The sequence below is a fragment of the Python bivittatus genome, unplaced genomic scaffold (assembly GCF_059951505.1).
Source record: "Python bivittatus isolate LINGU-HERP-01145 unplaced genomic scaffold, Pbiv_v1 ctg000840_np1212, whole genome shotgun sequence".
Lineage (NCBI taxonomy): Eukaryota > Metazoa > Chordata > Lepidosauria > Squamata > Pythonidae > Python > Python bivittatus.
This window is the reverse complement of record NW_028277113.1, coordinates 35533749-35546218: the sequence shown is the minus strand read 5'-3', so window position 1 is coordinate 35546218 and position 12470 is coordinate 35533749. Positions and strand designations below refer to the sequence as shown.

Genomic DNA, 12470 nt, shown 5'->3' with positions numbered 1-12470 from the left:
TCCAGATAACTAGCAGCGTGAAGACTGGCACCAAGATTTCAAATGAATTTGTGCTGTAACACTCATACAGTGTAAGCCAAAGGGGAAACATTAGAGACAACATTAAAGGAAAAAACAGAACACTTTAAAAAACTCTGAAGTAACAAATGGGCCTTAAGTTCACTAAAAGGAAACAGTCTGACCACAGTGTGACTAATAATTTGCACTGTGCTCCTGAAAATATATTACACTATGCTATAAGATGACATAATAGGAAGGTCAGCCTCAAGAGAATCAGATGGCCATTTCCAGCAGATTCAAAGCATGATCTGCTACAACAGGCATGTGAATCAATAAGCGGGCAATAGAAAAATCAGTGAAGTTAATGAGCACAGCCATATCCTCTGCTGCAGGCAAGTAAATATTGCCTTTAGCCTAATCTGCAGTTGCACAGAGTACTAAAGAAAAACAATGCAATCCTAAAGAGGGGAGAGGTGCACATTCTGCTGGTTTGCTTCAACTAGGAGAGGAGAGGAGAGGAGAGGAGAGGGTGGGCAGGCTTAGCTTGGCTTCCCTTGCACAGATCTTTGGTGGGAGGCCCTCCACTTTTCCATGCTGCCCCACACTATTTGGACTCTCAGTTGCGCCATTTGGACTAGGCCAACAAACTGGCAGACATTGCTGAGAGCAGAACATGAATTGGTTGGGATTAGCTTTCCACTTAAGCTTTTGGGCACAGCCCTGTCTCATAATGTGCCTGCCACAATAGGGGGTCTGTTCTCAGCAGGGGAGGAACTGCAACACCAAGTGGGGCTGGAGTTGGTTGTTTGTATTGTAGCACTCTGATATTTATTTCATTTCCCGCTCTCAGCTTCCCCTGGATTAAGCTTTGCTCAAACAATATAGCCCACTTTGGCTATTTAGGTTAGGTTCGAAAGGTCAGTAAAGTTCTTGATTTCCCAGGAAATCCTCTTCCTGCCTCTTTGACCCTCAGCACCCCTAGAGTTTCTCTGGATTCAGCCAGCCAGTGCCCTACAAAGTATCTCCAAAGCAGGACTAGTATGAAAATTTCCTCATGCCTTTCACCAGCTTAGAACGGTCTGAAAGTTCTAGGTAACATTTGAAGTCAAACATGTCCGCCTTCCTCAATCTGGCACCCTCCAAGTTTTGAATTCCCAGAATTCCCCATCCAGTGTGATCATAGATGAGAATTCTTGGAGGGCGTCAAGATTGGAGAGGACTAATCTAAATGACTTTTCTTCTACTCAAAGGCTATCTGGCCAATTTGTTTCTTACAAGTATAGAAGTGGAAAATTCCAAATACACTTTTATATTAAAGTGGCAGCAACTGTTAGTGTTCCTTTCTATTACTGGGCTTGTCAGAATCATGATCATGGCCATACTTAGAGAACAGTCACTTGCATCTCTGCCAAAGTTACTTATGCAGCTTGTATGTGGTAAATGGTTGCTTCACATGCTCCTAGATTAATTGTGCATTGTACCCATGGAATATTAGGGTAAGAGATATCTTTGTTTTCAAAAGGCTCATAGACATGATCGAATATGAGCATCTTTTGGATCGGTTCTCTTTCTATAAAGCTCCTCTAGCAAATATGTTTAAGCATATATAGCAGCCTTCTCCACCTGGTGTTTACAGACCGAGTGACTATGACCCCCATTGCCCTCAGACTGACTGAGGTTGGAAGTTGTAATCCCAACACACTAGAGATTGGGAAGGGAAAGGCACAACACAGAGTAACCAAGAAAGCGAAAGGGAGCAAGATGGAGAGAAAAGAAAAGAAAATACATGAAGGACAAGAGTATCAGCAGGAGGAAATGGAAACAATATGACCATCTCTGCTGAGTTTAAAGTCATACTACAGCTCTTGATGTAATTCTACTATGTCAGTTTTGGAGCCTATCAAATTCCAGAAGGAATGGTCCCTCTTTCCAAACTGTTCACAGATACAATCTGGTGGTGAAAATTTCATGGGTCTGACATAGATTATGAAACGTGCAAGCCAATACTGTCACAATTTATAGTCTGGGAATTGTCAAGATCAGAGGGTGTGTTTGTTTGTTTGTTTTTGCTATGATAGGGCTAGCAAAGAGATATTTAAAAACTAGTTGTTTGCTACATCTAGTGGCTGTCCAGATTTCAGCAGCCCAGTTTAAGATAGCACCATGAGATCAAGAATTCGATTTTGGGATAGCTGAATGCTGAAATTTCCACTCTTAATGACTTTTATAAATACATTCATTTAATTAAGTTCCAGCATTCAGAATTAAGCTAGAGATATTATGGCCCTAATCAGAAATTTGCAAGGAAACCAAGACCAGAATCTGGTTCAAAAAGGTGAGAGATAGTACAGCTACTGTAGTAATTATTTCGTAGACAGTCCACCATTTTGAGGTAGGATATGTAGGAAAACTGCTGTATAAGCGCTAGGATAGGCATATCACAATTAAAACAAAGAAATCACTCCCCAAACAACCCCCAACAGGGTCCTGCTCACTTTATAGCCTTCAGCCAACCCAGAACTGTATTGGGTGGTCCTTGGCTACCCAAAGGTGGCCCATCTCTGGAAGAACCATTGACAAAAGGCATATCTCACTCCACAGTGATATAGAGTCTTTTTTTGACTTCTAACACGTAAGGAATTATATAGGTAATTACATTATAAAAGTGAAACCAGCCCCATGTCTCCCTTTCTCTACCCTCTCTCATCTAATGGAAGACACACTGCCTTCATTGTTTCCTAACAACTTCTAGTAATTCTACCATGGCCAATACTTGGCAGAACACCAGGGTACTGCTTTCCACAAATGATCAAATACAGCGACTCCTGGGTGAACATCCAAGAGAGTGGAAGGATTAAAACAAAAAGAATGAAACCTCCTCTGTACGAGCAGGTGACCTAAGCTCATTATACTCCCTTATATGTCAATTTACAAGGACAACATCATGTATAAATGCAGCTATTGTTAACCCAAAGCAACCACCATTGTCGGGAGTGTGGGGAGAGGAAATTGTGAAATAGCTTAACTGAGTGTTATTGTTTTGATGTTCACTCATCAATGTAATTTTTTTTTAAAAAGGTTGTCTCAGTCTAGATGAACATGATTTGTTTTACTGAGGTGGGTGCCCTTACTGAACCTGCCTGTGATTTTCAGAGATTTACCAGGCAGACTCAAGCACAATAGTGAACTATCTAAAAAGGTCCCTCCTCACTTCTTAACTGTGGCACGAACATGCCCCAATAACAGCTTTTTTCTGTCATGTCCTCATGATGTAGCCTTTATTTCATCCCCAACCCATATCTGAGCCAAACTGAGTCATCCTTAGCTGTTCTAGTTTTCCAGTAGAGTTTTCTGTCTTCTCCTGACATAATTTTTGCCCTGGATGTGATCTGGCAGACATCACCAACAGTGTGGTGCTGATGCAGTCAGGCCTTGAGATCTGGCAACATCTTATTGGTCACATTATGCTCCTACAAGAATGATCCCACCCTCCAGCCACTGAGAACTGTTTTCCATGGCCATTTTGGCTGGGATGCAGGAGAGATCAGACCCCTAGATTCTGCAGAGGAATCTGCCTGAGTAATATCTGATTGGCATTTCCAATGTACTTCTCAGGTCTTAAGTGAGCTCCTTGCAAACACAGGTTTAGTACAGGGTTTAGCACTCTTGTGATTGTTTCATTTCAAAAAATAAACAAACACACTTAAAAAATCAAAACAGAGGAGAAAAAAGAAATGGAAAGGAAAGAAGAAAAAAGGGAAAGAAAAAAAGATACATTGAGGATTTACATATTATAAAAATTACATGAGAATTTACAAAAAGTTGAAAGAAAAAGAAAAAGATTCCACTATTATTCTTACAAATAGCATTATGTTGGAAAAAAAATAAAGGTAATCCAATATGAGTTTGGCCCAATATTATAGCCAAATCAGAAATGTACAAAACAGCTAAATTGATAAGAATTAATAAGAATTTGTAATCAGTTCGAAGCAGTCCATCCTTAACTTTATGATCAGTCAGGCTGAACTGAATGTTTTAAAACCTTATGTTGAAAGCAGGCTGACTGCCTCCTGCTGCAGAAGGAAGGGCACACGAAGCCAGAAGAATCCACCAACCCTTCTCCTTAATCTGACCCACAACATTCTAATTATGCTGGAACTGATTGGGGGGGGGGGGCAGGTGTGGTATGTTCAATTTTGAAGAGGTAGTCCTGACATTGATAGATTGTTCTCTTTTAAGGTTCTGTGGGGTTATCTTCTCCATTTTAATTTACAGCAGCACCCACAAGGGGACAAGGGGTTCAGAGTGATATAAGCAGCATCTCAAGATTGCAATGCAAGCCCCACCCCATTTCTTTGTTTGTTGTGACATCACACACATGCTCCAAAGAGGCAGCACTTGCACCACAGTATCACAACACTGTCTTCGTCATTCTGGTGAAAAGGGAGAATACCAGTAGTTAATAGAACCCCGCTCCCACTTTGAAACTGAAATTAACCGAAAGGAAAGCTATACAATGGGCATTTAAGATGCTGGTAGTTAGTAACCCTGTTGGTATGCTCAACAGGAAGAAATAAAATAAGAGAATCTTCAAGCAGAAAGGTTTTAATTAATTAAGATGCAAGAATCCTGAAAAACCTTAACAGAAGTATACCTATGGTGGTTAACAGCAATTTAATTGTTAAAAAAAAATATTACAAATCATGAGTGGTGACCTCATCAAAGCAGTTCTATTGTTTTTCAGACGTGTGCAAAACAGACATTAATTGGGTCCAGTCAAAAATTTATTTTTGGAAGCAAGAATAAAAATCAAGGTAATTTATAATGCTGAACTCAAGTTTCTTGGATCAATTTGGAAATCATAACATAATTTATCTTAGGCCAAAACATGTACATGTTGTCTTTATATGCCTTTTATATCATGTGTATGTATGTATGGGTGATTGGGTATGCATATGTATGTGTGTGTATTGTATACTGTTAAAGACCTGTTTTCCAAACTCATCCTCTGCAGAGACCCATACTTAATGCTCTAACTAACAGGCCTAAACCAGGCCAATTTCAATGTGTGACCGGCATCATCCAAGGAACAATTTAGTAATTTCTTAGGGTACAGCTGTTCATGCTTGCTTAGGCAAGCTATCCTATGTGAATAGGGCAGAATATAAACCGCACGGAAGTTAAACAAACTCTAGGAAAGATTTAACACCTTTCATGGCTTGGCATCCTTGAGATGTTCTGGGATAACGACTCCCACAATTTCCTTCTGCATGTCAGCTAGGAATTCTGGGAGTTGCTGTCCTATCACAAAGGGAAGGCTCCAGGCTGAAGGAAAGCGATCTACAGCTTGTTAATTCTGGGCAAAAACAACAATTCTTTCAGAGCATTCTCCATAAGAAAGTCCTAGGAATGTTTGTTTTTGCTTAAGATGTTTCTGTCCCACCTTTCCAGTTCATATCCCAAATACTCAAGCTGGTTTCAGTAACACAGTCATATAAAACATGACATGAATAGCACACGCTCTCTCAGCCTAGGAAGCAGGGAATGGCAAACCACTTCTGAGAATCTTGCCAAGAAAACTGCAGGGACTCCTCCAGGAAGCCACCGGCAGTCAACAGTGGCTTGAAGCTCCCTCCAGCCCCTGCCCCCGCCCCTGCCCCCAAACCCCAGACCAACAACCCAAACCCACAGAGCAGTACACAGAGCACATAAAAAAGGGAAGGTTTTGATCTTATGGGTACAGCTGCCACTTTGACTTTTTTCACTCCCAGAATTAAAAACAAATCACCAACACATAGCAGCATCAAGAAAGCAACACCCAAAACCAGTTCCAAAAGGTGAAAAAAGCAAGAAGTTTAAAAAAACTCAAGAATCAAGAATTTGCTGGAACAATCCCTTTTCACGCATGAATTGTTGCCACCAGAGAAAGTGGGTGGGTGGGTGGGTGGGTGGAGAGGCAGGCATTGTCAAAGGAAAAGGATGATACAGTCTCAGCATCACCGCAGGAAAGACCCTGTGATGATCTCCTATGCGAAACAGAGGTTCCAGCGCAAATCATAGCTAGGTAACAAATGCCACCTGTCCCCAAGGTCCCCTGTCTTCAAGCTGTTCAGAATGTTAAAGCAAGCATTTCAGTTGCCCTGAAAACACAGCGACAGTCTTCAGACAATGTAGTGATTCAAATTCTGGATAAACAGTGAAAGAGCAGCATAATGCTAGACATTTCTCTGATTACACCTGCTGTCACTGTGTACGTGCACAAACAATATTTCTTCCTGGACTTCTGGGAACATGAAGCAAAGCGGCCACCAGTGCACATACATGATGCATCGATGGTCTGGAAAAGCTCTTGAAGCAGCTGCACCAGAGGTTGTGGCTGCCTCAGTGCTTCCAGAACCAGTTTTGCTCTCACCATGACTTCTGTGAAGTGAGGACCAGTCCAAGTTTCCATATCATTAAATAAGAAGTCAGAATGGTACAATATTAAATGTATGTATGGTAACCAGCTGAGCTAAAGCAATAGGAAGTTCAAAAAGATTCATTTTTATTCCTTGGTTAAATCTTCTCATGAATGCAGTAGGCAAACAAGAAGTAGTGAATATTAATATCAGCCTTGTGCCATCTAAGCAATAGTGTTTTCATGAACCTAGAACACAGCTTTATCAGTCCTCATAAATATTGATTGAACATACACTGATAAGGTCTGTTTAAACTGTCATCATCATGATAACACACACACACAGAGACAGACAGTCTTGGGTCTCAGCAATGGCTACTGCTTAAAAAGCATCTCTAAAAAGTGCAGGTCTCATTGTGAAATATGTATCATTTAAACCATTCAGAGTTTCTGTGCCTGATTTGCATGTAGGACTGTAGGTGGGAAGGTAGGAATGGTTGTTAAGGATTATGTACTGTACAGTTTTGTGGCACCCGCTTTATAAGACAGTCTCTTCAGAGTAAATTTTGCTCTGCTAAAGGTGAATAATCTGAGATAGATGGGCCCTTTAACAGTGAATTTCCTTCACTCACAATGGGTCAGCAAATATGGACAATTTTAAGCAGCATAATTGATGTTAATGCATAATAATAAGAATAGTCAAATTTATGCCCATATCAATGGAAAGGACATTGGGGGGAAAAGGAACTTCCCATTTTCTTTTCTTTCACATCCTGCTCATAATCAAACGATAGTATAACTGGGTTTGGGAATGTGTGTGTATATCCCCTTCTCTATCATATCATTATTGACCTAGTAATAACTTGGATTTTCCAGTTCTATAAATCCAGTGACTATAGTGACACCCAATGGCACTGAAGGGTAAAGACTCGTCCAATAGTGGAAGTACATTTTGAGAGATCCCAACTCTGGCTCAAACAGTGAACATTAGAAGACATAGGCACTATTGAAAATTGGCCCAATAGAGCAACCAAGGATTTTCTTCTCCTGTAGTGGGAAGGAGACACAGCAACACTTTACTGCTGCAAATTCCACGTGGAGACTATGTATTTGTGGCCTGATTCTGCTAAATGTTGCATGGCAACATTGATGGGGCTGCATTAAATTATTTGCACTTTTTCAGTTAAAAGAGAGAGGGGACCTGTTTATGCCATTACTCAGAAGAACTATATAGCGCACGCCACAACTGTAGACTTATTCTGTATAATTATTCTGATATATTTATTCTGTATAATTTCTATTTTCTTTCATAAAAATTCAGTTCTACTTCCTTGTGCAGGCAGACAAGCAGGGTATTTTTGTAAATTTCATATTGTTGCTTAAAGTCAGAGAATAAGGACATTATCCTAAGGTAATTTTTAAAATCCTCTGGCAATTTTAACCATTTTTATCCATGTTATCCTTATCAATATATTCAAAGCATTAAAATAAATAAAATTATCTTAATAAAACAATGCTTCTATTTTTTTTAAATATCAAAAAGGAAGATAATGCAACTTTTAGAATTGTATTGTTAATAGAAATACAGCTTTATGGCACTTAAATAGCAAAATATTAAAAATGAAAATTCTGGAGGAACAGAAGGAACAGAAAATATAAAGAAAAATCTTGTATAAGGATTTTGAATTGTGGGGTGGGAAATTCAAGGGCTCTGATTTGCTGTCAGGATCTTGGGACCATATAGGAAAAACTGGATAAGTTTGATTGTGTAAGGACAGCTGTTGTTGTTTTTTTAATTAAGAAACATTGTGATTTTTAGAGGCTGCAGGGGTGCTGGAAATACCCATTGTTTCTTGTTAGCAAGTGAGAAATATTGATGGGATTAGGTGCCCATCTCCAAGTTACTTTGTGCAATTTCCCCATTAGATTTGTCTTAGTCAGTTGCATGGGAATGGATCTTCATTGCCTCTAGTCAATTTCATTTTGCCTATGTAAATGATGAGCAATATTTCTTTCTTTTCAGCAAAGAAAGGATTAGTGTGTGTGTGGGGGGGGGTATCTTGTTAAGTTCCTTTGGGTCTGACAGGATGATGTCAAGTGGGGATGTGAACCTGATCCCTGTCTATTATGTTTGCAAGGTCAGGGAGAGGGGTCCTAGAAATAAATTCTTATTTCAGCCATAACACCATAATAGCCCCCAGCCTATAAAATACTCTTTCCACAGAAGTATGTGCAGCCCCCGCCTTGCTACAGTTCCAGAAACAGATCAAAACTGTTTCAACATGCTTTTGGTCCCTGTTGACTGACTGGACACCTATCATGGCTTTTATTTGGGGGTTAACTTTGTGATGTTTTTTTTTACATTGTTGTGATTTATTATCATGTTTTTGCTTTTCTTTTGTTGATATATTCTGCCAAGAATCCTTTGGGATTGAGATGGGATATACACAGTGTTTAAGAAACAAACAAACAAATCAATCACAAGTGGCCTCACAGGAATGTAGTTTCATATGTGAAAGATCTTGTAACTAAAAGCCTATTTTGCATATCATTTGTTCAGGGGAAAAAATTAGAAGAAAATAGAATGATATGGAATTGGAGGAATCTAACAGAAACAATGCTAGGAGACAGATTATAAAATAAAATGCACAAGGAACTGTTGGGTGTACCGATTATCCTGGCTTATGGGCGAAATGAAGAAGTTGCATTTTTTTTAGCTTTGGAAAAGCAAAATAGTAGGTCACTAGACAAATTTATGCAAGAAATTAGCTCAACATGGCATTGTGATAGGATTCATCTTAGCACTAGAGTGCACTACTGCCCTCTAGTGGATAATACCAGTAAATGCATAGAGTCATGGACCACCCCTTGAGTAATCCTGTTCCTTCAATCAAAACATGAAGGCTACCAAACTTGTCAAGTTCTCGAGTACTGTATGTAGAAGTGACATTTGGATACAGCTATGATAGCAGTTTTTTCAGAGCCAGGTTTTGCAGGTCAGTGGGATACGTGTGCACTAGCAGACACCAAGATGGAAAAAGTAGATTTCTGGGAAGACAAGGAAAAACACAGGAAGGAGAAAGTTTTCATGTTCAGAATAAAGACAATGTTATAGTTCTCATCCATATGAAGTTTGAGAAATAGCTTAATGAAGAAGACTTATTAATCAAGAACAAAATTCAGTCCCTGAAAACAGCACCAGGAAGTCTGCCACATTTTCACACTAAAGCTAAGGTACATTTACTAATGCTTTTTCATTTCTACCTTGGCTCATCTTCTATCATGTGAAAGTAATTACCATTAGACATGCAGTAACTAAAAGTAAGTTACTGTATAATACTGCCCAAAAAGAGTTAAGAATTTCCAGTATTTCTTTGTTGCCAGCTAGTGGCCATATGGTATGATGACCCTTTCTTATCTGCTGCCCAAAAGGCTTGTAGGAGTATCCAGTGGAAGTCACCATCATCTAAATGGGCCCTGCCCATTGCAAACCTGACTGCTTTCTGCTATGCAGACACCATGTTATTAGCACTGGGCTCTGAACAACCTGAGGTTCCTCCTTTCAGTGGACGGATTCAATCTGCAGATGCAGAACACCACACAAGAAATGTCATCTTGCAAATTAATAAGGATGCCTTTGAAGCTTGTAGATATTCATGACATGGGAATGGGGCAAAATTTGCAAGCAGCACAGTCTGGTTAATATTGCTAAGTCATATGCAGTGGATAAAATGCCAGTTCTTAAAAGAAAATCTAATGCATAGTTCCTGAGGCAAGAAAATTTGTTAAGATTTCATAATCAAATCTAACAACAATAAATATTAAGTTTCTACTAACAAGTCATGCTTGTTAAAGGCTTAATAGAAACTTGAGGACTAGCATAAATTCTTGCAACTAAACCAGAATCTCTCATTAAGGGTTGAAGGTTTGTTTGCTTTTTGTATTGTATTTTTAATTAAATGTTTGACTGAGATGGCCTATTAAGTCAGTTAAATAAATAAACCACCCTAGTTCAAATATTTTTACAGCATCATCTCATATAGTATTATCCATATTTTTGTGTGAGATTTCTAGATGTGGTAAGAAATCCTTGATTACTTTTAAACTGATGATGGGGATGATAAGGAGCTGAGGAACAGAGTGATCTTGGTCATGGGCATGACATATTGTGAGGAGTGAAACTCCCCATACACATCCCTTTCTAATTAAAATAAGCTCCCAAGCTTTTATTTGCCCAAGAAAGCACAAATACAATTACTGTATGCTTTTCTTCCAAAGGTAAACAGGGGCCTCAGGGTGAAGATTAATCTCTTCTTCCTGTCTGAGTTTCTCAGTTCAAATTGTGCTATCTTTTTCCACAGAAAAAAATGTTATGTCTAGCTTGATATTCCATCTTCCTATTCAAATGTACATGGAACAATCAGATGATGAAATTTTGACCTTCATTGTACCATATTGGTTTAGCATCTACATTCTATTTAGAGATCCACAGTCTAAATCAGTGTTTGTCAACCTCAGCTACTTTAAGATGTGTGGACTTCAACTCCAAGAATTCCCCAGCCAGCAGGGGATTTACATCTTAGAGTAGCTGGACTTCTGGGGGAGTAATGGCGGATTGAAGATGGCTCCGTTTTTTGTGGAGCCGGTGACCACGGCAGTTAAGGGGAGCCTGCGAAAAGTCCAGCTCTTCAGAACCATCTCCACACAAAGGAGATGACCGGATTACCCACAAGTACTCCTTACAGAGGCTCCCTGTGAATTTAGCAATCCCCAGCGGGTTGAGTGCTGTGGGAGTCACAGGAAACATTGATCCCAAGCCATGGTTCGGAACCTCTAAAGAGACACTAGATTTGCTTTCAGTTCCTCTTTTAATGAACATCAGAAATTACTTATTAGGAATTGACTTTCAGGAAAACCCTTCTGAAAGGCATGTTGCTGTACACCCAGAGAATTTCCTTTTATCCTGGGAGAAATAAGATTTAAGTAAGTTTAAAGATTAAAAAGAAAAATGTTAACTTTTGGAAAACAGCAAAAGGGAGTTAAGAATGTTGGCTGTGGACAGTTAAGGGGCCAGACGGATTTGAAAGAATAACTTTTTTATGGACTATTTTAAATTTTATAAAAATACAGCAGATGATTTTGGACTTAACTGTAAGAAAACTTACTGTGGGAAAGTTTGGGCTCTGAAAATAAACAAAAAATAAGACTGGGCTTTGAAGGTTAACTAGAGGGAACCAGAGAGCAATTAAAGGAAAAAATATTTCCTAACATAATGGAGGAACATTGTTTTACTATAGAAGAATTTAAATCTGTTTGGGAAGAATGTGTTCAGGACTTATTTTTAAAATCGGATCTAACAGAGGTTATAGAAGAAGAAAAGATTCTACTGGATAAAACAGAAGCTGAGGATGATTTGAATAAGGATTTTAAAACAGACTGTAAAGAATTCCCAGACTATAAAAGAGATATGGAAGATATGAAAAAAAGATGCTGTGGATTTGAAAATGGACTTAAAAATATTTGACTTCAAGAGTGACATGGAGAAAGAAGTTGTAATGGATATACAAACTATGCTGGCTGATGTTTTAACAATTAAAAGGGATATCCGGATTATAAATCAGAAGAGTGACTTGGAGAGTTATCTTATTTTGGATCCACAGAAGGGAAGTACTAAATCTCTGAAGTTGCTACTGAAAACAGGGAGAAAATGATAAGAAATCATTATGTGGACTTTATTTGAAGAAATGACTGAAGATTAAGCCTCTTAAGAAGAAGAAAAAGGAGTTCAAAGTGGACTTATTTGACAGGGTTAAATTGTATACATTTTGATTTTGGGTTGATATTATTGGAATCTTTTTTTTAACCAGGATTGCAAGATGATGTAAAGATTTTTTTCATATGGAGATAAATCTTTTACCTCTTACTTGTTAAAGAAAGTTATGGTTAAGAACATAAAAGGGACCTAATGGGTGTAGTTTAATATATATATATATTACTATTATTGATATTCTTTATATCTAAGGGGATAAACCTTTTATGTCTTACTTATTAGAGAAAGTTATAAGTCAAAATG

General features: G+C 38.7%; 1 protein-coding gene across 39 annotated transcripts in view; it reads left to right on the top strand.

The window, feature by feature from the left end:
• LOC112540356 (uncharacterized) overlaps positions 1–12470 on the top strand; it is a 154467-nt gene that overhangs the window by 70189 nt on the left and 71808 nt on the right. For 2 of the 39 annotated variants that reach the window (XR_015794157.1, XR_015794144.1), the window contains one exon: positions 10759–10970. The exons of 33 other annotated variants lie outside the window; for them this stretch is intronic. Coding sequence is in view for 1 of the 6 variants with exons in the window: in XM_088131078.1 (XP_087987204.1) it covers positions 9830–10057 (228 nt within the window). In the remaining 5 variants the exon portion in view is untranslated. Of the gene's footprint in view, positions 1–4744; positions 10971–12470 lie in introns of those variants that run through there. 4 more of the 39 variants (XR_015794158.1, XR_015794149.1, XR_015794151.1 and 1 more) reach the window with 2 other exon arrangements.